Consider the following 25310-nt stretch of genomic DNA (forward strand, 5'->3'; position numbering starts at 1 on the left):
GTACCTAGAGAGCATCTCAACCACACACACAACAAAGGGTCTACTTCTCCTGGCTGCTGCTGCTGCAGCTACCTGGTCCAGGTGAGGCACAGACAGTAAAATTACAATTTAGCCTCACTCGGTGGCACAGACTCAGAATCCTCTCTGGAGTATATTTTGTGTGTGTGTGTGTGTTCAGTTGCTTCACAGTTGTGTCTGACTCTTTTGCAACCCCATGGACTGTAGCCCGCCAGGCTCCTCTGTCATGGGATTTCCCAGGCAAGATACTAGAGTGGGTTGCCATTCCCTTCTCCGGGGGATTTTCTTCATCCAGGGATCAACCCACGTCTCCTGCTTCTCCGCCGTTGCAGGTGGACTCTTTACCACTGAGCCACCTGGGAAGACCATATTTTTTAATAACATGGAATATTTTCCATAGCCTAAATATTTGGGAAATATGTAAATAAATTATGACTCCCATAAAGTATAGTACCCTCAAATTTTGTAGCTATTAACAAAGATTTTAGCATGGAAAAATATTCCTAGAATAGGGAAGCAGTTTGAAAAAATAGTGATTTCAAACATGATTTCTTTAAAATATATGCATTTATGTGTGTATATTAAAAGTGGTTATTTTTAGGTGATAAGGAAAATGTGTGATTTTCTATTTCTTCTTTTAACTTAGCTATATCAAAAAATACAGTGAAATATATTCTTTTGTATTAAAAGTCCTAGTTTTATAACTTTTTGCTTATTTTTATTTGAGAGTGTGATCTATTTGAGATTGAGGACTGTGTTATTTATCTTTGTGTTTCTAACCTCTTAGTATAACTCCCTTTGATATACTAAGCTCTTAATAAGTGTTTTTTTTTTTGACAAACAGATCGGTTTCAGAAGATTTAAAAGTGATATCAAGATATTCTGTGGAGATATGCAAGCAATATTAATTTCTATGCATTATTACAAAAAAAACCCTCCCCAATCTCCAAAACTTGAACTCTACTTCTTCTAAGGAACCAATCCCACTGCACCTTTCCCAATGCCATCAACTATTAGAGGAGGTAAAGGTGGCAAATGACATGGTCCCTGGTTAAGGATGCTTTAGGCAGGTGAAATTCACAGATAATCTAGTATTCCTTTTTTTAAGCTATAGTTTCAACTGTCTTTCTTGATATGACTTCTGAAACTGACTAACAAGAAGAAAAATGAAAGGAATTGGCATTACATTTCCTATTTTGGACCACAACTTTAGCAGTTGGTAATGAATATCCAATTGATTTTGAACTTTAGAATGAATGAGGAAGAAAAATAAGGAACCAAGTAAATAACCCCAGTACTAATGAGAACTTACTATAAATAATTCCTTGCTATTTTTTACTTCATCCAAAACAACTGTTCCTCACCAGGAGTGAGTGGGCTAGAGAATTTTCCCCCAAGAATACTAAATGCTAACATATCACGATACGTTTATAAGTTGTTATTTCAGGAGTATATTTTAATGCTTACACCATTTTTAAGGAATATTCAGTTCAGTTCAGTTCAGTCGCTCAGTCGTGTCCGACTCTTTGCGACCTCATGGACTGCAGCACACCAGGCCTCCCTGTCTGTTGCCAACTCCTGGAGTTTACCTAAACTCATGTCCATTGAGTCAGTGATGCCATCCAACCATCTCATCCTCTGTCGTCCCCTTCTCCCACCTTCAATCTTTCCCAGCATCAGGGTCTTTTCCAATGAGTCAACTCTTCACATCAGGTGGCCAAAGTATTGGGAGTTTCAGCATCAGCATCAGTCCTTCCAATGAATAGTCAGGACTGATTTCCTTTAGGATGGACTGGTTGGATCTCCTTGCAGTCCAAGGGACTCTCAAGAGTCTTCTCCAACACCATAGTTCAAAAGCATCAATTCTTCCGCGCTCAGCTTTCTTTATAGTCCAACTCTCACATCCATACATGACTACTGGAAAAACCATAGCTTTGACTAGATGGACCTTTGTCGGCAAAGTAATGTCTCTGCTTTAAGGAAATGGACAAGTATAATTTGGATCCTATTTTACAGAAGTGAATATTGAAGCCTGGAAAGATGCTAAATTTTTTTTACAAGATGAAAAAGTCAATGGCCTATCAAATAAGAGCTGTTAATATTTTTACTTTGAAAGTCAGTGGTCCATTAAATAATAGACATTAAATCACTTATCAATCTATCTTTAGTATGACTAGGACCTTTTTATCTCCTACTCAATGTTTTCTTTTTTTAATGTATGAAAGGTTTTTTTTTCAATTTTATTGAAGTGTGGTTGATTCACATTGTTAATTTCTGCTCTTCAGCAAAGTGATTGTTATACACACATATATATTCGTATAGAACCATGTTCTATTATGATTTATCCCAGCATATTGGATATAGTTCCCTGTGCTGTACAGTAGGACCTTGCTGTTTACCCATCCTATATGTCATAGTTTGCATTCGGTAATCCCAAACTCCCATTCCTTCCCTCCCGCTTGGTAACCACAAGTCTGTTCTCTTTATGCCTTTGAGTCTGTTTCTGTAGTTTATTTGCGTTGTATTTTAGATTCCACATATAACTGATGTCATATAGCATTTGTCTTTCTCTTTCTGATGAACTTCACTTAGTGTGATAATCTCTAGATCTGTGCTACTCAACATTTCTTGATTCCTAGGAAAATAAAACAACAAATAACTAATTAGATCATTGGTGTTTTCTTTTTCCTTCTCCAACTCTTGTATTTCATGATAACTAGCTCAGTTTCCCCTCTGTAGTCTACTCTTTGCCTGTTATGACAGGACCCACGACATGGTTTTCAGGTACAAACTTTTCTAGCCTCAGCTGAGTAACAGAGCTGTCCACCAACATCATGATCCCAGCAAGAGTGAGCTGCATCTTGGATTTCCCCCTATAATTGTAGCCACTACCTCAGTCCTATCTAGGTTCAAACAGCTATATTTTCCTCATTTATCATCCTAAAAAAAAGAGAAAAAAGCCTGCCACGTACTTGAGATTGTGTTAAGGCATGGCTGAAGAATGGGGTAAGGAAAGGAAAACCCAGTTACATCTGCTGCTTTCCTGTGCTCAGAAGAGGTTTCCTTTCCCAGTCACTCTATAACACACCTTCCCTTCTACCATCAAGTCCTTGCTTGGAAGTCCCTGGCTTTGTACATCCTAGTTTGAAATCTGTGCTCCACCCAGGCAAATCAAGTCAGTCTATTTACTTCTTTTCTCACTCTTCTTGTCTTTTAGATTCCTTTTCTCTCTTCAATGAAGGCTACTTTTTCTTTAAAAAGGTCAAATTTCAATTGGACCTTACCACCAGCAAGAATGTTTAATCACTATGTTGTGTTGGACTCTTTTGCTGCCCCATGGACTGCAGCCCTCCAGGCGCCTCTGTTCATGGGATTCCCCAGGCAAGAATGCTGGAGTGGGTTGCCATTTCCTTCTCTAGGGGATCTTCCTGACTCGGCGATTGAGCTGGCGTCTCCTGCTTAGCAAACCAGCAAGAATACAAATTAAAATGAGATTATGTCACTCTCTTCCAGAAGTGCCTAAAGTTGACTATTGTTCTCAGAAAATGACATTTAGAAAGTATTGTTTCAAGTTAAATTGGCTTCTAGGTCTTTTTTTCTGATGTCGAAAATAAACATTCCTTCAACAAAATGAGAAACTGCAAAGAATTCAGAGAAGAAAACAGAAATCAGAGTTTCATCATCCAATATTAATATTAATATTGGCATACATTTATTTCAAGATCTTATTTTATGCATATATGATTAGATATAAAATATACACATTTACTGAGGAGGGATAATTTGAGATACACATTTTGGTATCTCTTTTTATTTAGCATAGTGACATTTCCAACATAATTAAGTATTCAATTAAACATGTAATTACCTTCAAATTACTTTAGATGCTTCCTTTCATTTATCAATTGAGAAAAAGATCAACCCAATAATTATGGGCTTCCCTAGTGGTTCAGATGGTAAAGAAATCTGCCTGCAATACGGGAGACCTGAGTTTGATCCCTCGGTGGGGAAGATCCCCTGGCAAAGGGAATGGCTACCCACTTCAGTATTCTTCAGGCTTCCCTGGTGGTTCAGATGGTAAAGAATTTGCCTGCAATGCGGAAGACCCTGATTGAATTACTTTCAGATGTTTCATTTGTCAATTGAGTAAAATATCAGCCATATAATTATGGCTACTCCTAAAGTCTGAAAATTCTAACTCCACACTGGAAATTTTTTAATCCCTAAAAGTAAACTTAAAAAACTAGACCTATGGAAAAATCTATTATTGCTGTCGATATTTTAAACAAAGATTTCTTATATTTTATTTTATTTCATGAAGAGCAGTGGTGCCATCCATCATGAATACCAAAATGCAGCTAAAAATAACAACTATGGTTGAGTAAGACAGCAAAAGATATTCTAAGGACAGATGAGGAAACATGATAGCTAATTCCTCTGTAGTTTGCGAATAGACTTATGAGCTCTGTTGGAAAGTCTGGGTCTTCTGTTCAACTATGAAATAATATCCAACTTAATTTCAATCTTGTCTATGTGAGCTAGTAGTTAGGGAAATGGTCAGAACTGGTCAATAAATAAAATATAGTAGTTGTGAATGAATATTTCCATGATGATTATAATAGTACTAAAGAAAAAAATTTTTGAGAAGGATATATTAAGAGGCTCAGAAATTTATTTGCCTTGATAAAAGAAGGAAATGATACATTTTACCTACTTTCTTTTTTTATTAACTTTTTCTTAAAAAATTTTTTTTTAATTTAACATTTTATTTATTTACTTATTTTTAGGCCACACCACATGGCATGCAGAATCCTAGTTCCCCAACTAGGGATCAAACCCATGCCCCCTGCTTTGGAAGCACAGAGTCTTAACCACTGGATGACCAGAGAAGCCCTATTTTTAACCTACTTTCTTAAGAAATATGCAATCTGACTAGATCTGCAGAAAGCTAGTGTGTGTGTGTGTTGTTAGTCACTCAGTCATATCCAACTCTTTTGTGACCCCATGGACTGTAGCCCTCAAGGCTCCTCTGTCCATGGAATTCTCCAGGCAAGAATACTGGAGTGTGTAGCCATTGGCTTCTCCAGGGGAATCTTCCTGACACAAGGATTGAACCCAGGTCTCCTGGGTTGCAGGCAGATTCTTTACCGTCTGAGCCACCAGGGAAGCCCTGCAGGAAGCTAGATGTTCAGGTAAAGTATCTCAAGGCCTTGCTTTGGGAGAAAAAGCATCTGGTTGGGATTAGAAAACCTGGATTCTCATCCTATCATTTTCACTAACTGTTTGAGTGCTTTGAACAAATTACTTCACTTATCTGAGACTCAGCTTTTTCTTCCAAAAAAAGAAAAGATAAAAGTAATGCATGTTTGTTAAAAAAACACTGTAAGCAATATTTAAGTATGTAAAGTAAAAATGTACTTTGCCTCACTTTCTGAGTCTACTCCATGGAGTAATGTAATCACTGTTAAAATTTGGTGCACACCATTCAAATATACTTCTCTATAACAAGGTAAAACATTTTTAAAATAAAAATGGGATCAAACTCCATATATTATCTTATAATTTGCTTTTTCCACTTAATACTATACGGTGGACATTCTATCCAACTGCAGTCTTACATTTCATGGTACAGAAATACCCTAGTCGATGAAACAATTTCCACTACTGACGGATGTTTACATTGCCCCCAGTTTTTCACCATCTAAAAATAATGAAACAAACACATTGGAACATATATTCAATGTGTATGTATTAGGTTTCTTTAAGATAGCTTTTTAAAATTTTTTTCTGCTTTTTGGCCATGCTGCATTGCATGCAGAATCTTAGTTCCCTGACCAGGGATGGAACATGTGGCCTTTGCACTGGGCGTGCAGTGTCTTAACCACTGGGCCACCAGGGAAGTCCCAGGATTGCTTTCTTAAAATGAACCAAAAAATATATATTTTTAAAATTTGTGTAGGTGGTGCCAAACTACCCTCCCAAAACATACCGTTTTATATTTTCCTTAATCAGGTACAAGAATGTTCCTCTGGACACTTTTGCCAACTTTAAATATCATATATCTTCTTATATTCTGCCATTATGGTCAATGAAAATGGAATCCTATTGAACTTTCTTAATCTATAAGAAGAAGAGTTGGATTGCATGATGTCTAAGGACATCTTGGTTCTAAAATGGTACATGTGGGAGCTTTCCCTGGCTCTTCAGTGGTTAAGACTGCTTCCAATGCAGGGGGTGTGGGTTTGATTCCTTGTGAGGGAACTAAAGATCCCACATGCTGCATGGTGTGGCAAAAAAAATCTTTTTAATAAATAAAAGACTACATGTGGAGTTACATGGAAAACAAAATCGCCTTCCATAAATACGTAAATGTCTGGCATCATAATGGACTTTTCTGGGCCGTTTCTGATCTATCTGCAAAACTATAATGGACAGTCCTGAGATTTCTGTTGAGGATTCCAGAGGAGGTGGGAGATCTATTTAGAGATATGGGATCTGACAATCTCATCTGATTCGAAGAAGACAAATTTTGCTATTGTCAGCAATTTTAGCTAAAAACAAACAAACAAAAAACACCAAAAAAAAAAGTAACAAAAGCACTAGAAATACATAATCTTCCATTCAATGCTACATGTTGTAACAATTCAAGGATAAAAGCTCAATATTTGACATGGACTCTGTAACTATTGGTAATTCTACTGATGAAACTATATCAGTTAATGCCTTTCTGGCTAAATTTAGATATGTAGATATCACGCTAATGCTAATAAATTCTTCAGTTAGCCTCAGGAGGGGAAAAAAAGATTATGACAGAGCAATGGAAAATCTATCCAGGGCAAGGTTAATTTGACTGATGTGCCCTTCCGACTCTGGCACTCACTTATCCCATTGAGTTACTGTTTCTTTTAAGTGGCAGTTTGGAAGCCAGCTCCTAAATGCAAGGCATTTGTGAGTCTCCACCAAGCTCCAGACATAGGCAGAGGCTTATGTCTTAATTACCGTTGGTTTTTGTGTGACACCTTTCTTTCTGGTAGCTTTTTATTTCATAAAATCCTTGCACAGTTTCAAAACTTTTGCCTTTTAAATTTTCAGTCAATCATACTATAAAATGAAGGAAATAATTTCTTTTTTCTTTAAAAAAAAATCCTTTTGTTTTATATTGGAGTATAGGCTCAGACAGTACAGAATCTGCCTGTAATGAATATGCACGAGACCCAGGCTCGATCCCTGGGTTGGGAAGGTCCCCTGGAGAAGGACCTGGCAACTCACTACGGTATTCTTGACTGAAGAAACCCATGGACAGAGGAGCCTTGTGGGCTACAGTCCATGGGGTCAGAAAGAGTCAGACACAACAGAGTAACACTTTCACTTTTCATGGCGGATTAACAATGTTGTGATAGTTGCAGGGACTCAGCCATACAGATACACGTATCCATCCCCCCCCCCAATCCCCTAAATGCAGGAAATCATTTCTAAATGACATTTGTGAAAAACTTTATTAAAATGCTAACATAACCCCAAGGATGAGCTATCATGATCATCAGCTCCTACTGGTCTCTGCCAGCAGCCTTTGCTCCTTTGACCCGATTTACAACTTTCCAGCCTTAGAGAGATTTGGCTTAGAGCATCTTCCATATCCAATCTCGGTCTCCCAATCCCACCTCCTTTCTTGTCTTTTTCGTTAGCATGGACTCCGTGTTCCTATCAGCCTGGCAGTTCTCCAAACTCTGCTCTGTGTCTCACTGACTTTTCACAGGTAGATCTACTGCTCAAAATAACTCATCCCCACGCACGTCACCCCTTGTTTGTTTCTTTTCCATGTTTCGAGATGCAGCTCACACGTCACCTTCCCTGGGAAGATTCACTCCCTGGGGAAAGCTGACCCTTTTTGTGCCCTCAATCTCTGGTCTCATGTCTGTCGCACAGATGGCAGAGCTTATTTTCAATGGTTGCCTCTGTACTAGCCTCTGCTAACACCTCTTTCTGGGAAAACATAGGCCTTGTGTATTGGTCATCCTTCCATCATTTATCCAAGTGTCAAGCACACTGCAGAGATGTAGTTGACATTCACTGAATTAACTTGAACTGACACTCCGGGCAAACCTGGAATGTACTTGGAGACTCATTTTATTGGTGATCATGGTATGAATTCTAAGAAAGCATTGTGTATAAACTACACTTACAAATCATGCAAACTCTGAATGAATCATATCTCTTGCACAGCGATCCCTAGCTCCTTATTATTGGGAGAAGGATGTATAAGATTTCATTCTGTTATTTTTATAATCTTCTTTGATGTACTTCTTGTACAATAGCCATGGTTCCCTAAAGATTCTGTGATCTTTTGAAATGCTTGACAGAACATTCAATGAAAACACAAGACTAACAACATGTGAAATAAAATAGAACTCCCTTTGCTATTGTTAATCCAGTTAACTTTTTAAAGGTATACAGGCATCCTCCCAACCTTTAAAACGTTCAGAGAACTTTGACGTGACCAATTTTGAAGCTTTAATGTAATGGATTCCCCATTTACCTATCTGACGGTCCAAAATAATAACTGCCTATATATGAATACATTGCCCTTTAATCTAAGGCCTTGAATTCTTTAATGTCTGTAATTACACTTGTAGCTTAAAATTTGTGTGATTTTTACAGAGAGGTCCTCTGAGATACAGACTGAAAAATTTTTTGTCTTTATAAGTATAGCAAATAGAGTTAATTCTTTTCATTATTCTTTCTGTTACAGAAATCTGATTCCCAGAATTGAATATCTTCTTCAAAGTATGCTCTTTTGTTCCAAGGCTAAAGAAAAGCCCTTGAAAAAAATAACATAATTCAAAAGGTGCAAGCATCGAGTTATAAGTATGAAGGATGTACTGTACACCATGGTGACTATGGTGACCAGTGCTGTGTGATAGATAGGAAAGTTATTAGAGAATAAATCCTAGGAGTTCTCATCACGAGGAGAAACATTTTTTCTCTTCCTTTTACTGGATCTATTCAAGAAGATGGATTTTAGCTGAACTTATTGTGGTAATCATTTCACAATATATGTAAGTGAAACCATCATATTCTATGCCTTATATAGTGATGTAGGCCAATTATTGCTCAATCAAATTGGGACTAAAAAGCATATCCCAAAATGTCCTTTTTTATTTAAATACTTGTTAACAGATTTTCTTTAATCAATTATGTGGAACTATTTATGAAAAACACTTAACTATATTACAGTTCAAATATTAGAAGCTGACTGAAAATGAAAACTAACATTATGTAAAAATAGTTGGTATGCATAGATAATTCAGGATTTGATTTTTTTTTCATTTTTCAATTGATCTGTGATTATTTTTGTTTTAAACTGTTAAGCTATATGCTTATATTTAAAATCTATACTTGTAATTAACTGTACATTTAATTATATGTAACTTTACTTTTTAGAATCCACCATTCCACATAATAAAGTGACAACAGTCTTGTTTACAGCTGTGGCATGTTGGGTGGCTACAGACTTAACAGAAATGAAATTAGGAAGTTAATGGATATAAACATATTTTGAATTCCTGCTGCATATTTCCAAATTGCGTCTAAAAGGGTGATACCGATTTATAGTATCACTTGTAATGCATCAAAATATAAATTAACATCTGCTTTTTCCAGGAATAAACATTACTTTGTAGAAAATTTAGTAGGTATATGGAACATTAGTTTAGTAGGTGTATGGTACATATTTAGTAGGTATATGGTATATTAATCTAATCTACATTCCTAGAGTTGAACATTTTCCTGTAAATTTGATAATTGGACTTTGTACATGTGAATCATTTGTTTATATTTCTTGGCTGTTTTTCTATTGAACTCTGTTTTTCTCATTATTATTATGAGCTGTGTGTTAAAAGCAAACATATATACATAGTTTATCCTTTTATTTTCTGTATTTGTTGTTTTTTCACTCTGTTGCTTGTCTTTTAAAGGTCGTTTAGTTTGTTTACCCATTATTTTAAAAAGCAGAAGATACTTAAATTTGCCATTTATATGTAGTTATATCTGCTGAACGTTTCCCTGATAATTGTTTTCTGAAATGTCTAGAAAGTCTTCTCTAACATCATTCCCCATATTGATAAAAATGCAGCTCCATTATTTTCTGGGTTTTCTACTACTTGTTTTAATATAAATTTTCAGCATTTGATTATGATGAGACTCGGTGTTGTTTTCATCATGTTCCTTGTGTGGGTGTTTATTGAGCTTCCTGGGTCTATCTATGGATGATCATTCTTCATAAATTTGGAAAATGTCCAGTGATCGCCTCTTCAAATATTTTTTCTGCCTGCCCCATTTCTTTAGGGACTCAAATTACAAACACGTTAGTCCACTTGAAATTGTTCCATAGTTTACTGATGTTTTGTTCATTAAACAAACAAACAAAAAAACCTCTTTTCTCTGGATGTTTCATTCTGATTCCTTTCTATTGCTATGCTTTCAAGTTCTTTTCTTCTGTGATTCCGGTGTGTGTGCTCAGTTGCTCATTCACAGCCTATTCTTTGCAACCCCGTGGACTGTAGCCCGCCAGGCTCCTCTGTCCATGGGATTTCCCAAGCAAGAATGGGAAGTGGGTTGCCATTTCCTCCTCCAGGGGATCTTCCCGACCCAGGGATCGAACACACGTCTCCTGCTTCTCCTGCACTGGCAGATGGATTCTTTACTGTGTCACCTGGGAAGCCCGCTGTGGTATTTGCTTTGTCATTATTCCCATGGGGTGTTTTTTTCATCTCACACATTGTAGTTTCTTTCTCTCTGGTGAAGTGACTGAGATGACAGCCTCATGATTGGATAGAATTTCATTCCTGGTCATGTGTGAATACAGGTATTGTCCCCTCTGATTCTTTCAGACTGTTCTTTCCTCAGCTTGAGGTCGTTCCCTCACCAGCAAGTGCCGACCGTTACTCGAGGGGGCCCTCTGCAGGTCTCCAGAGTCTTCTCTCAGGTTCTCTCTTCATACTCTTCAAATTTCAGCCGCCTCGTCCTCCCTGGACTCTTAGGTCCATTTCTTCAGCTCAGAGGGTCCATCCTGCTCGGCCTGGGTTTCCTCTTCTTGGGCCGCGGCCAGGAGACTCACCCAAGGTGGTAAACTGGGGCAACCATGGGGCAAACCTTGCTTATTTCATTTCTTTCCAGGGTCCTTGACAACTTAGTTGCCTGATGTACAGTGTCTTGAAAAGCATTGTTTTGTATATTTGTCCACGTTTTGGCTGTTTCCAGTGGGAGTGTAAATACGGTACCTGTTATTCCATGCTGTTCAGAACTATAATTTCTTTAGGTATCTGGAGTCCCTTCTTGCATTTTGATTTTTTTTTTTACTCCATTCAAAGTATTTACCCCAACACCAATTAGTGAAAATTTTCTTCCCTGATTGTTTTTGATACTTACATTGTACTATTTTAAACGCTTACTAAAATTGGGGTTTGTTTCTTGATTAGCTAACTCTTTGGGTAATGGTGGTGGCGGAAGCGGTGGCTTAGTCACTAAGTCCTGTCCAACTGTTTTCTGACCCCAAAGACTATAGCCAGGCTCCTCCGTCCATGGGATTTCCCAGGCAAGAATACTGGAGTGGGTTGCCAGACCCTCCTCCAAGGGATCGTCCCAACCCAGGGATCGAACCCACCTCTCCTGCATCTCCTGTATCACAGGCAGGTTCTTAACCACTGAGCCACCTGGGAAACCCAGCTCTTCGGGTATTGAGGGTCTATTTGTCTGATTTTTCCCCAGAGCTATATTCTTTTACTGGCAGCTGCTTTGTCATATATTTTTAATACATGATAATGCTAATCTTCCCTATTATACTTTTTCCATTAAGTGTTCCTCTGAGAATTTTTTTTTAAATTTTTTTATTAGTTGGAGGCTAATTACTTCACAACATTTCAGTGGGTTTTGTCATACATTGATATGAATCAGCCATAGATTTACACTTATTCCCCATCCCGATCCCCCCTCCCATCTCCCTCTCCACCCGATTCCTCTGGGTCTTCCCAGTGCACCAGGCCCGAGCACTTGTCTCATGCATCCCACCTGGGCTGGTGATCTGTTTCACCATAGATAGTATACATGTTGTTCTTTTGAAACATCCCACCCTCACCTTCTCCCACAGAGTTCAAAAGTCTGTTCTGTATTTCTGTGTCTCTTTTTCTGTTTTGCATATAGGGTTATCGTTACCATCTTTCTAAATTCCATATATATGTGTTCGTATGCTGTAATGTTCTTTATCTTTCTGGCTTACTTCACTCTGTATAATGGGCTCCAGTTTCATCCATCTCATTAGAACTGGTTCAAATGAATTCTTTTTAATGGCTGAGTAATATTCCATGGTGTATATGTACCACAGCTTCCTTATCCATTCGTCTGCTGATGGGCATCTAGGTTGCTTCCACGTCCTGGCTATTATAAACAGTGCTGCGATGAACATTGGGGTGCATGTGTCTCTTTCAGATCTGGTTTCCTCAGTGTGTATGCCCAGGAGTGGGATTGCTGGGTCATATGGCAGTTCTATTTCCAGTTTTTTAAAGGAATCTCCACACTGTTCTCCATAGCGGCTGTACTAGTTTGCATTCCCACCAACAGTGTAAGAGGGTTCCCTTTTCTCCACACCCTCTCCAGCATTTATTGCTTGTAGACTTTTGGATAGCAGCCATCCTGACTGGCGTGTAATGGTACCTCATTGTGGTTTTGATTTGCATTTCTCTGATAATGAGTGATGTTGAGCATCTTTTCATGTGTTTGTTAGCCATCTGTATGTCTTCTTTGGAGAAATGTCTGTTTAGTTCTTTGGCCCATTTTTTGATTGGGTCATTTATTTTTCTGGAATTGAGCTGCAGGAGTTGCTTGTATATTTTTGAGATTAATCCTTTGTCTGTTTCTTCATTTGCTATTATTTTCTCCCAATCTGAGGGCTGTCTTTTCACCTTACTTATAGTTTCCTTTGTAGTGCAAAAGCTTTTAAGTTTCATTAGGTCCCATTTGTTTAGTTTTGCTTTTATTTCCAATATTCTGGGAGGTGGGTCATAGAGGATCTTGCTGTGATTTATGTCGGAGAGTGTTTTGCCTATGTTCTCCTCTAGGAGTTTTATAGTTTCTGGTCTTACATTTAGATCTTTAATCCATTTTGAGTTTATTTTTGTGTATGGTGTTAGAAAGTGTTCTAGTTTCATTCTTTTACAAGTGGTTGACCAGTTTTCCCAGCACCACTTGTTAAAGAGGTTGTCTTTTTTCCATTGTATATCCTTGCCTCCTTTGTCAAAGATAAGGTGTCCATAGGTTCGTGGATTTATCTCTGGGCTTTCTATTCTGTTCCATTGGTCTATATTTCTGTCTTTGTGCCAGTACCACACTGTCTTGATGATGTGGCTTTGTAGTAGAGTCTGAAGTCAGGCAGGTTGATTCCTCCAGTTCCATTCTTCTTTTCAAGATTACTTTGGCTATTCGAGGTTTTTTGTATTTCCATACAAATTGTGAAATTCTTTGGTCTAGTTCTGTGAAAAATACCGTTGGTAGCTTGATAGGGATTGCATTGAATCTATAGATTGCTTTGGGTAGAATAGCCATTTTGACAATATTGATTCTTCCAATCCATGAACACGGTATGTTTCTCCATCTGTTTGTGTCCTCTTTGATTTCTTTCATCAGTGTTTTATAGTTTTCTATGTATAGGTCTTTTGTTTCTTTAGGTAGATATACTCCTAAGTATTTTATTCTTTTTGTTGCAATGGTGAATGGTATTGTTTCCTTAATTTCTCTTTCTGTTTTTTCATTGTTAGTATATAGGAATGCAAGGGATTTCTGTGTGTTAATTTTATATCCTGCAACTTTACTATATTCATTGATTAGCTCTAGTAATTTTCTGGTAGAGTCTTTAGGGTTTTCTATGTAGAGGATCATGTCATCTGCAAACAGTGAGAGTTTCACTTCTTCTTTTCCTATCTGGATTCCTTTTACTTCTTTTTCTGCTCTGATTGCTGTGGCCAAAACTTCCAACACTATGTTGAATAGTAGTGGTGAGAGTGGGCACCCTTGTCTTGTTCCTGATTTCAGGGGAAATGCTTTCAATTTTTCACCATTGAGGGTGATGCTTGCTGTGGGTTTGTCATATATAGCTTTTATTATGTTGAGGTATGTTCCTTCTATTCCTGCTTTTTGGAGAGTTTTAATCATAAATGAGTGTTGAATTTTGTCAAAGGCTTTCTCTGCATCTATTGAGATAATCATATGGTTTTTATCTTTCAATTTGTTAATGTGGTGTATTACATTGATTGATTTGCGGATATTAAAGAATCCTTGCATTCCTGGGATAAAGCCCACTTGGTCGTGGTGTATGATTTTTTTAATATGTTGTTGGATTCTGTTTGCTAGAATTTTGTTAAGGATTTTTGCATCTATGTTCATCAGTGATATTGGCCTGTAGTTTTCTTTTTTTGTGGCATCTTTGTCTGGTTTTGGAATTAGGGTGATGGTGGCCTCATAGAATGAGTTTGGAAGTTTACCTTCTTCTGCAATTTTCTGGAAGAGTTTGAGTAAGATAGGTGTTAGCTCTTCTCTAAATTTTTGGTAGAATTCAGCTGTGAAGCCATCTGGTCCTGGGCTTTTGTTTGCTGGAAGATTTTTGATTACAGTTTCGATTTCCTTGCTGTGATGGGTCTGTTAAGATCTTCTATTTCTTCCTGGTTCAGTTTTGGAAAGTTATACTTTTCTAAGAATTTGTCCATTTCATCCAAGTTGTCCATTTTATTGGCATAGAGCTGCTGGTAGTAGTCTCTTATGATCCTTTGTATTTCAGTGTTGTCTGTTGTGATCTCTCCATTTTCATTTCTAATTTTGTTAATTTGGTTCTTCTCTCTTTGTTTCTTAATGAGTCTTGCTAATGGTTTGTCAATTTTGTTTATTTTTTCAAAAAACCAGCTTTTAGCTTTGTTGATTTTTGCTATGGTCTCTTTAGTTTCTTTTGCATTTATTTCTGCCCTAATTTTTAAGATTTCTTTCCTTCTGCTAACCCTGGGGTTCTTCATTTCTTCCTTCTCTAATTGCTTTAGGTGTAGAGTTAGGTTATTTATTTGGCTTTTTTCTTGTTTCTTGATGTAAGCCTGTAATGCTATGAACCTTCCCCTTAGCACTGCTTTTACAGTGTCCCATAGGTTTTGGGTTGTTGTGTTTTCATTTTCATTCATTTCTATACATATTTTGATTTCTTTTTTGATTTCTTCTATGATTTGTTGGTTATTCAGAAGCGTGTTATTTAGCCTCCATATGTTTGAATTTTTAACAATTTTTTTCCTGTAATTGAGATCTAATCTTACTGCACTGTGGTCAGAAAAGATGACTGGAATGATTTCAATTTTTTTGAATTTTCCAAGACTAGATTTATGGCCCAGGATGTGATCTATTCTGGAGAAGGTTCCGTGTGCACTTGAGAAAAAGGTGAAGTTGCTTGTTTTGGGGTGAAATGTCCTATAGATATCAATTAGGTCTAGCTGGTCCATTGTGTCATTTAAAGTTTGTGTTTCCTTGTTAATTTTCTGTTTAGTTGATCTATCCATAGTTGTGAGTGGGGTATTAAAGTCTCCCACTATTATTGTGTTACTATTAATTTCCTCTTTCATACTCGTTAGTGTTTTCCTCTGAGAATTTTTAAGATATATTCTTTTATATCAATTTAAGAAACATTTTGTCAAATCTGGGATTTTTTCTTAAGACTGAATTAAACATGTATATTAACTCGGAGATGGCACACAGACATTTTATATAATATTTGTCTTCCTATCCAGGAGCATAATATAGCTATCAATCTTCTCCATTCATTCATTTTAATTTTCTAATGGCTTTTGTAGTTTCTTCTCAAAGACCTTATACATTTTTCTCTCAGGTACATTTATGTGTGTGTGTTGCTATTGGAAATTGGTCTTTATTTTCTCAGTTTGTTTTCTTGAAATTACAGATAAAATGTTCTAGACATCACATGTATGTCTGTATGTGTATATATATTTGCACTGATTTAATGTCCTATATTCTATACTATATCCAATTGTTTTCAGAACTGAATCCTTGACTTTTCTAGTATATAACAATATCACTAGGAAACACTTTTTTTGTTACTTTATTTACACTTAAATAACTCCATAAAATTAGACTGACTTACTGGGTCATGAAACTAGCTACAGCATAGTTATACAACAAGAAATATTAGTCTGGATCCCAAATAGAACTGAAAATAAATTGAAATCTTCATAGAAGTCTTTTAAAAACACCAAAGGAAGAATTCAAATGTAATACAAATCAAATAAATTGTATTTTTTTTTCTGTTTACCTCTAATCTGTCTAATATGTCATACAGAGAACTGGTCTTCTCTTCAATTTATCCCCCAAACTGCTCTCTCTGCCCCAAGTTCTTCTTCAAATTTGACTCACATAGAGCCAAGTCCTTCCCCCCACCCCCACTCCCACCCAAAGTTTTCTGATAACTATTTATTTCACTTTGCTGGCTTTCCTGGTTCTCTACTTCACCATTACGCTAATAAACAAAAAATCTTTCCAGTGGCAAAAATTTAATGGAATTTAACTTAGGATGGGGTGGGAGTGAGGGGACTCAGGCCACCCACACCTATCATTTAGGGTACTTATTAAACAGATGATTGTGAATGCTTCTCATTAGCTAAGAAAATATAAACATTTAGAAGTCCCATCGCTTTCCAAATAATGTTTTAAAACATTATTTTTATAAAAATCTTAATTTATGTGGAAGAGTTAATGAACCAATTTTTATCATTGTACATCACATTCAAACCTTAAATTTGAATACTGTAGATCCTTTAAGGTACCTGGAGATACAGCTGAATTCACTCTGGGGTCAGAAAAATGCTCTGGTGCTATCTGCTGGTTGTTAAAGATATAGCAGCTATTTGCTGTGGTTTGATTTCCAATTTTTTTTTTTTTTTTCCCCAACTTTCTACCAGTGCCTTTCAAAATAACCAGAAAAAAATAGTTGTAATTTTGGGTGACAAGACCACAAGTGCTCAGCTTCATAATAATGTATATGACTTTGTACAGGACACAACATGACGAAACAAATTCTTAACTTCTCAGTTCTCATTGAACCAGTCATCTATTTGTTGGCACTTGGCTAACGTAAGGTTTCACATGCTGCATTTACAGTGTTAATTATGTACATCTTATTTGGCTTCTCATCAATAGATACATTTTCAAGAAGACAGTATGCTATCAGTCGTAATATATGGTGAGAATAATCTGCTAATATGTGGTGAGAAAAATCTGCAATTTTGAATTTTCTGAATAACTTTCTTTTATTTATAGTTAGAATAATTCTAAGTTATTCCTGTAACAATGCTACTCTTACTTACTTGCATTCTGATACACACTTCTTGAACAGGAAGGAGATAGGGCTAGAGCTTACACGCATTTACGTTCGTTAATAAATATTTACTGTCAAGCATATGCTAGGCATTTTACTTTGGAGCAGTGATTCAGCCACAACCTTGGGAAAGTCCTGTCTTCAACAGCATCCTTGGACCAGCCTAAGGTCTGCACATCAGTTCAGTTCATTTCAGTCACTCAGTCCGACTCTTTGCGGCCCCATGGACTGCAGCACACCAGGCTTCCCTGTCCATCTCCAACTCCCAGAGCTTACTCAAACTCAAACTTACTCAAACTCGGTAATGCCATCCAACCATCTCCTCCTCTGTTATCCCCTTCTCCTGCCTTCAGTCTTTCCCAGCATCAGGGTCTTTTCCAATGAGTCAGTTCTTTGCATCAGGTGGCCAAAGTACTGGAGTTTCAGCATCAGTCCTTCCAATGAACACCCAGGACTGATCTCCTTTAGGATGGACTGGTTGGATCTCCTTGCAGTCCAAGGGACTCTCAAGAGTCTTCTCCAACACCACAGTTGAAAAGCATCAATTCTTTAGCACTCAGCTTTCTTTATAGTCCAACTCTCACATCCATACATGACTACTGGAAAAACCCTAGCTATGACTAGACAGATCTTTGTCGACAAAATAATGTCTCTGCTTTTCAATATGCTGTATAGGTTGGTCACAGCTTTTCTTCCAAGGAGCAAGTGTCTTTTAAATTCATGGCTGTAGTCACCATCTGCAGTGATTTTGGAACCCAAGAAAATAAAGTCTGTCACTGTTTCCATTGTTTCCCCATCTATTTGCCATGAAGCGATGGGACCAGATGCCATGATCTTTTTTTAATGTTGAGTTTTAAGCCAGGTTCTTCACTCTCCTCTTTCACTTTAGTCAAAAGGCTCTTTAGTTCCTCTTTGCTTTCTGCCATAAGGGCGGTGTCATCTGCATATCTGAGGTTATTGCTATTTCTCCTGGCAATCTTAATTCCAGCTTGTGCTTCATCCACTAGCATTCATTCAGCCTGACATTTCGCATGATGTACTCCACCTAGAAGTTAAATAAGCAGGGTGACAATATACAGTCTTGACACACCAGTCTGTTGTTCCATGTCCGGTTCTATCTGTTGCTTCTTGACCTGCATACAGATTTCTTAGGAGGTAGGTAAAGTGCTCTGGTGTTCCCATCTCTTGAAGAATTTTCCACAGTTTGTTGTGATCCACACAGTCAAAGGCTTTGACATAGTCAATAAAGCAGATGTTTTTCTGGAACTCTCTTGCTTTTCCTATGATCCAACATGTGTTGGCAATTTGATCTCTGGTTCCTCTGCCTTTTCTAAATCCTGATTGAACACCTGGAAGTTCTCAGTTCACATACTGTTGAAACCTGCCTTGGAGAATTTTGAGCATTACTTTGCTAGCATGTGAGATGAGTGCAATTGTGCAGTAGTTTGAATATTCATTGGCATTGCCTTTCTTTGGGATTGGAATGAAAACTGTCCTTTTCCAGTCCTGTGGTAACTGCTGAGTATTCCAAATTTGCTGGCATATTGAGTGCAGCACTTTCACAGCATCATCTTTTGGGATTTGAAATAACTCAGCTTGAATTCCATGACCTCCACTAGTTTTGTTTGCAGTGATGCTTCCTAAGGCCCACTTTGCACTCCAGGCTGTCTGGCTCTAGGTGCGTGAGCACACCATCGTTGTTATCTGGGTCATTAAGATCTTTTTTGTACATTTCTTCTGTGTGTTCTTGCCACCTCGTCTTAATATCTTCTGCTTCTGTTAGGTCCTACAAACTGCAGAACAATTATACCAAAAAAAATTCTAGCACTGTTAAGAAAGTTCTAGGACCCACAACAGATTTCCCAACCTCGGGATCCAGCAAAAGACTGAGAACCCCCCCAGGGAATTTGACTTTGGAGGCCAGTGGGATTTGATTACAGAACTTCCAGAGGACTGGGGAAACAGACTCTTGGAGGGCACAAACAAAACCTTGTGCACACCAGGAGCCAGGAGAAAAACAGTGTCCCCACAGGAGACTGAGCCAGATTTGCCTGTGAGTGTCCAGGAGTCTCCAGCAGAGGCATGGGCCGACAGTGGCCTGGTGCAGGGTCAGGGTCACTGAATACAACAGTGTGTGTCCAAGTCCTTTTGAAGGAGATCGCACTACCTTCATTACCCCTACTGTAGGGGCCTACTGTAGGCCTCAGACCAAACATCAGGGAGGGAACACAGTCCCGCCCATCAACAGAAAATTGGATTAAAAATTTACTGAGCATGGCCCCGCCCTTCAGAACAAGACCCAGTTTCCCCTGAAGTCAATCTCTCCCATCAGGAAGCTACCATAAGCCTCTTATCCTTCTCCATCAGAGGGCAGACAGAATGAAAACCACAGTCAAAGAAAACTAACCAAACTGATCACATGGACCACAGCCTTGTCCAATTCAATGAAACTATGAGCCATGCTGTGTAGGGCCACCCAGGATGGATGGGTCATAGTGGAGAGTTCTGACAAAACATGGTCCATTGGAGAAGGGAATGGCAAACCACGTCAGTATTCTTACCTTGAGAACCCTGTGAACAGTATGAAAAGGCAAAAAGATACGACACTGAAAGATGAACTCCCCAAGGTCTGCACATGAATATCACAAATACATGAGAAATTTGTTTTAAAATGTAGAAGTCTGGCCTTCAGAAGCTGCCATCTAGCACTGCTGTGGCACATTCCATAACTCTGAATCTCCAGTCTTTGATTTATATACTTAAGCTTCAGGAAAACAGTTTCTCACCCTGTGTTCTCAAATAAAAGACAAACTTGTCTGAATGTTCTGAAGGTTTGTGGATTGTACTGTTTCTGGACACAGCTTTAGCATAGGGGAAGATTCAAATCCAGAAGTGCTTAAGTAAGAGAAAGACAAATTGATGAACTTGTCACACTTTTCCTTTTAGACTGCATGTACATATTAGATTTTTGCATAGAAAAGTATAAAGTATTATTTCTAAGTAGTTCCAAACATGCAATTTCTTGTTTCCTTTTGTTTTCCAATTTACAGTTCTGGAGGTACTCATGAACTACTGTACTACATATTCTCAACAATTGGATGTGGTAACTAAAGATCCTTTAACAGCATTAAAAAATTCATATGACCCTTAAATTTGAAAATAGATAGATATACATAACGGCTTCCCTGGTGTGCCTGCAATGTGGGAAACCTGGGTTCCATCCCTGGTTGGGGAAGATCCCTTGGAGAAGGGAATGGCTATCCACTCCAGTATTTTTGCCTTGTGAATCCCAAGGACAGGGGAGCCTGGCAGGCTACAGTCCATGGGGTTGCAAAGAGTTGTACATGACTGAGTGACTAACACAGACATAAGTATAGCATGAATGAAAGGGAATACTGATTTTTCCTTTTTTTGGCAGAGGGGATGTGGTGGGATATTGATTCTTTACACTGGCAACTAAATAGACATAGAATGACAAACTATTCATAACTTTTATGAATAGTTTATTATAATAAGGTAATAATATTTTCCAAAAATAAAAATTAGCTTTAAAAAAAAATTAGCTTTATTTAATTTTATTTAAAATGTTGACATTATAACCTGTGCTTTTGCCTTGTTGAGGATAATTCTTTTGAAAACATTGAGAATAAGTGAAAAATATAATGTACGGATTTTTTACATAATTTATATTTTTATGAAATACATTCAAATTTTGTACACTTTGAATATAATTAAATTTTATCTTTTAATCTTTTCGATCATTTTTGTCAATAGGACACAATTTGTGAAAGTCTGAATTAAACAACATAATTGGTATGCTGACATGAAGGCAAAATTCTATGGGCTAAATATATAGGAAATCTATTAACTCTCAATCAATATTGTATCCAGTATGTGCATGTGTGCATGCTTAGTCACTCAGTTGTGTCCAACTCTTTGCAACTCCATGGACTGTAGCCCACTAGGCTCCTCTGTCCATGGGATTTCCCAGGTAAGAATATTGGAGTGGGTAGCCATTTTCCTCCTCCAGGGGATATTCCCAACCCAGAGATTGATCCTGCCTTTCCCATATTGCAGGCAGATTTTTTTACCGCTGGGCCACCAGGGAAGTCCATATTGTATCCAGACAGGTATGATAATAATCAAATGCTGTCATCTTTTGTATTTTGCTGTCTTTCAGTCATATGAAAATATTTTTGTTATTATACTTTTTTTTTTTTCGTCAAAGTTAAAGGTTATACCATATCCGAGGTTACAGTGTGTTAGGTTGATCTTTATCTCTTAAGTATTTTAGACTGACAGCTGCATCTCCATGTGCAACTTTGCCTTGGTGCCAGAATCTTAGGGATGGGCTCCATGCCAGTGTGAAGACAGTATTCTGTGAGTGGATACAAGAAATAAACAGGTAAGCAAACAAATCAGATCATTCCAGGTAGTTGCAACTCTGTGAAGAAAATACAAACTTGGTATACTTAGGCAGAAAAGAGCCTTGCTGTGATTGGAGTGAACATCAAGATTGATCCTGTCTAGGGTATTTCCTGGAGAAGGAAATGGCAACCTACTCCAGTACTCTTGCCTGGAAAATTCCATGGATGGCGGAGCCTGGTAGGCTACAGTCCATGGGATTGCAAAAAATCGGACACAACTGAGCAACTTCACTGAGGGTATTTCCAGTTTATCAAGACTAATCATTCAGGTCTTGGCTTAAATGTTCCCTCCTCAGAGGGTCCTTCTCCAACCACTCAAATTAATGATGCCCTCTCTGTTTTACCCCTATCCTATGGCTTTTTATTATTGCCAGCAGAGCTTTTCCTACATTACCTGATGTTTTTCTGATTTATCTATTTGCCTTTTACCTGTCACTTCCTGGTGGGATGTAAATTCCACAGGAGCAGAGAACTTAACCTGTCTTGTCCACACTGTATGCCTAGCTTGGTATAAAGTGGGGAAGGAAACTATCTGTGCTCTGGAGTAAAGAAGAATGGGATGAGGGAGGGCTTTTACAAGTCCTTTAAAAAAGAGCTCATTTATTCAAGTCACTCTTACAAAGCTGTTTTTTTTGGGGGGGTTAGAGTCCTTGCCATGAACAGTGATTGAAATAAGCAGCAGAATAGATCATTCTGCCATGTGACATCTCCCATCAAATGAATGAATGAATGGTTAATATACCATGTCTGAAAACAATGCTTACCCTTGCATCAAGAAATACATCTCACCATGGCTAAAATTTCAGATTTAATGAGTGTAAAATGGCAAAATGCAGTAAAAGGGTTATTAAGAGAAATTGCAGAGCAACAGATGATCTATGACCAATATTTTGAATTCAAGTAGCAACAGAAAAGAAGTTTGCTCTGGTCCTCAGCTGAATAATCATAGCAGGAGATAAGTTTATAATCACAAAAACTGAGGAGGTAGTTATCAGACAACAATCAGGAATATATCCAAACAATTCTTTTAAAATGGAGAAAAATACACAGTTCAAGGTCACAGCATGTTTTTTAAAACAGATATTATATTTACGAATCTCTCACTTGTTCTTTTTACTTTTCTAGTTTACTTAAAATTTTTTTTTCTTCTCATTTACTTCTAAAGTAAAATTCAGCACAGTACCATATACCATTGGAACTAATATAAACATGATTGAACCAAACATTTGTGACATCTTTGTTTATTTGCACTTTGATGAGGCTTGTAAAAACATGAGAATTTTTTAAAGCAAAAAAACAGTATCTGATTAAAGACAATAATTTGGGGACACTGGTGGGGGAGCTTTTCATTTCTCACTATTTTCAGTTCTCCCAAAGCTGATGTAAAGAACAACAACAAAAATTCCTTTGAGAGATCTGTTTTTAAGGATCAAAGAGATATTCCTGGAACTTAAAAAAAACCCACATCATCCTCTGCAAGGCGATCAACAGCCCATGCAAAAGATCATTAGCTATCTCTAGAAGTAACTGAGAAGTTTTTTGGTTCTTGTAGATGCTGTTAAGACAAAACAAAAATGAAAGGTTGTGTTCACGAAGAGAGATCTACATGGAGTAGAGAAGGGAACCCCTCAAACTATAACTCTGTTTCCAACAATTCAAGAATAGAAGACTGACACCCTGGCATCAAAAAGACCTCCACGTCCTAAGAGAAACGAATGCACCCAAAAAATACAGGTAGGATATCCGATCTCACGCCCGCATCCTGTGCAGCTTCTTGGAGTGGCCAGTTCACTCCATCTGGGCACATACCCTTGCTTTGGGAACAGGCTGTGGTATACTCATGTGGAACTCTCTTCAGCAGCACCAACTTATAGTGATACTAAGATGCCCAGCTGTTACCTGGGGCCAGGAGTGGGGGTCGGGGGAGGCAACACAGCAAAGGGATCAGAGGGAACTTTTGGGGGCGACGGAAACTTTCTATGTCTTGAATGGACAGATAGTGATACCCACTTAATCCTTTGTTAAAACTCATCGAATTGCTAAACTGAATTGTGCGATGTAGTTTGTAAACTGTATTTCACCAGGGTTAGTGAAAAACAAAACAACAAATCACGCAGGGCGTGTACTCCGGAAATACAGTGGCTGGCCCCAAGTTTCAGAATAGTGGTAGCCAGCATTTATTTGCAGAGCGGCTCGCGCTGCGATCAGTAGGTCATCTGATGAAACTCTCAGCCTGTTTTCATTTTATAGAGGAGATACCGAACTCCGAGAGACGAGAATTCAGTGCAGCTCACACAGCCCAAAGACCCTAGAGCGGGTATATTAACCCGGGCTGCGACGGCATGGCTCCGTTTTAACCACTGCGTCATGCTGCCATACGTAGTAAAAATCGTAGTATGTTGAATGAAGGATTCCTGCTACGGAACGTCAAAGCTCACAAAATGCCCAGTCAGAAACCGAAACCCAGCAGCGAGCCAAGCGCAGACCGCAAGCCTCGAACAGATAAGGACCGCGCGGCGGAGGGGCGGGGCTTCGCCGTCTGGGGGCGGAGTCATCGTTTCGCTTTCCGGCAAGCTTGTACCTCTTCTCTTGCCGTAGTGCCTGAAACCGGAAGTTCGCGCGAGGCGTGCTCTACAGTTCCGGCCGAGAGCTGGACTTCTTGGTACCCATGTGGGAGCTGCTGTGAAGATTCATTGGTTTCTGAGTCCTGCCCAAAGTCGAGCTCTGGTAAGCAGGGGCTGTGAGTCGGGGCGGTATGGAGGGGAGGGTTAGGTGTCCTTGAGTTTTCGAGTCTCCCCGGAGTTGGAGCTGAGAAACGCTTGGCGCGGCCCTCGGGGATGTCATTAGCTATTAGTGCTGTGGTTTTAGGGTTTGCACGTTTGGCGTCTGGGGGTTCCTGGACAGCAGGTGATGTGTCCGCAGCCTCGCTGAGTGCGGAGGAAAGTTGCTTGTACGTGAGACATTTGCTGTTTGCCGTTACGCCGTCTTACAATTTTGTAGAGGGTTCTCACGGTGGGTCTGCTTCTTAACCTGTGTTTTTAGAAGTCTGCCAACGTGAAAGATGACGTCCTTAGCCCAGCAGCTCCAACGGCTTGCCCTCCCTCAGAGTGACGCCAGTCTTTTATCTAGAGATGAAGTTGCCTCTTTGTTGTTTGACCCCAAGGAAGCGGGCACCATCGACAGAGACACCCTCTTTGCCATTGGTGAGCTGCCCTTTAACTTATAAAAATCCCTGGGAAGCGTGTGTTACCCGGATGTTGCTGTGTTTTCTGACCCGCTCTCTTAGCGGTTTGTATCTTGCTAACTCGACTTACGTTGTTAGGGAAAGAGAATGGCAAATAACTACGCTCTAGATGCTTAAAATGTGTATAGGTAGCGGTGTCTGAATTTCACACCACGGTTGGGGGGAGTCATCTAAGGTGTAGAAAGGAAGAGGCTGGAAGCAGTGGTTGGGG

The 25310-nt window shown here is 38.6% G+C and overlaps 1 protein-coding gene across 2 annotated transcripts in view; it reads left to right on the plus strand.

The window, feature by feature from the left end:
* Window positions 1-24451: 24451 nt before the first annotated feature.
* HEATR1 (HEAT repeat containing 1) overlaps window positions 24452-25310 on the plus strand; it is a 47601-nt gene continuing 46742 nt past the window's right edge. The window contains exons 1-2 of one of the 2 annotated variants that reach the window (XM_043477020.1): window positions 24452-24582; window positions 24898-25058. In XM_043477020.1, the coding sequence (XP_043332955.1) occupies window positions 24917-25058 (142 nt within the window). In that variant the 5' untranslated portion in view covers window positions 24452-24582; window positions 24898-24916. The remainder of the gene's footprint in view (window positions 24583-24897; window positions 25059-25310) is intronic. The other variant, XM_043477021.1, reaches the window with a different exon arrangement.

Source organism: Cervus canadensis, chromosome 8, assembly GCF_019320065.1.
Source record: "Cervus canadensis isolate Bull #8, Minnesota chromosome 8, ASM1932006v1, whole genome shotgun sequence".
NCBI lineage: Eukaryota > Metazoa > Chordata > Mammalia > Artiodactyla > Cervidae > Cervus > Cervus canadensis.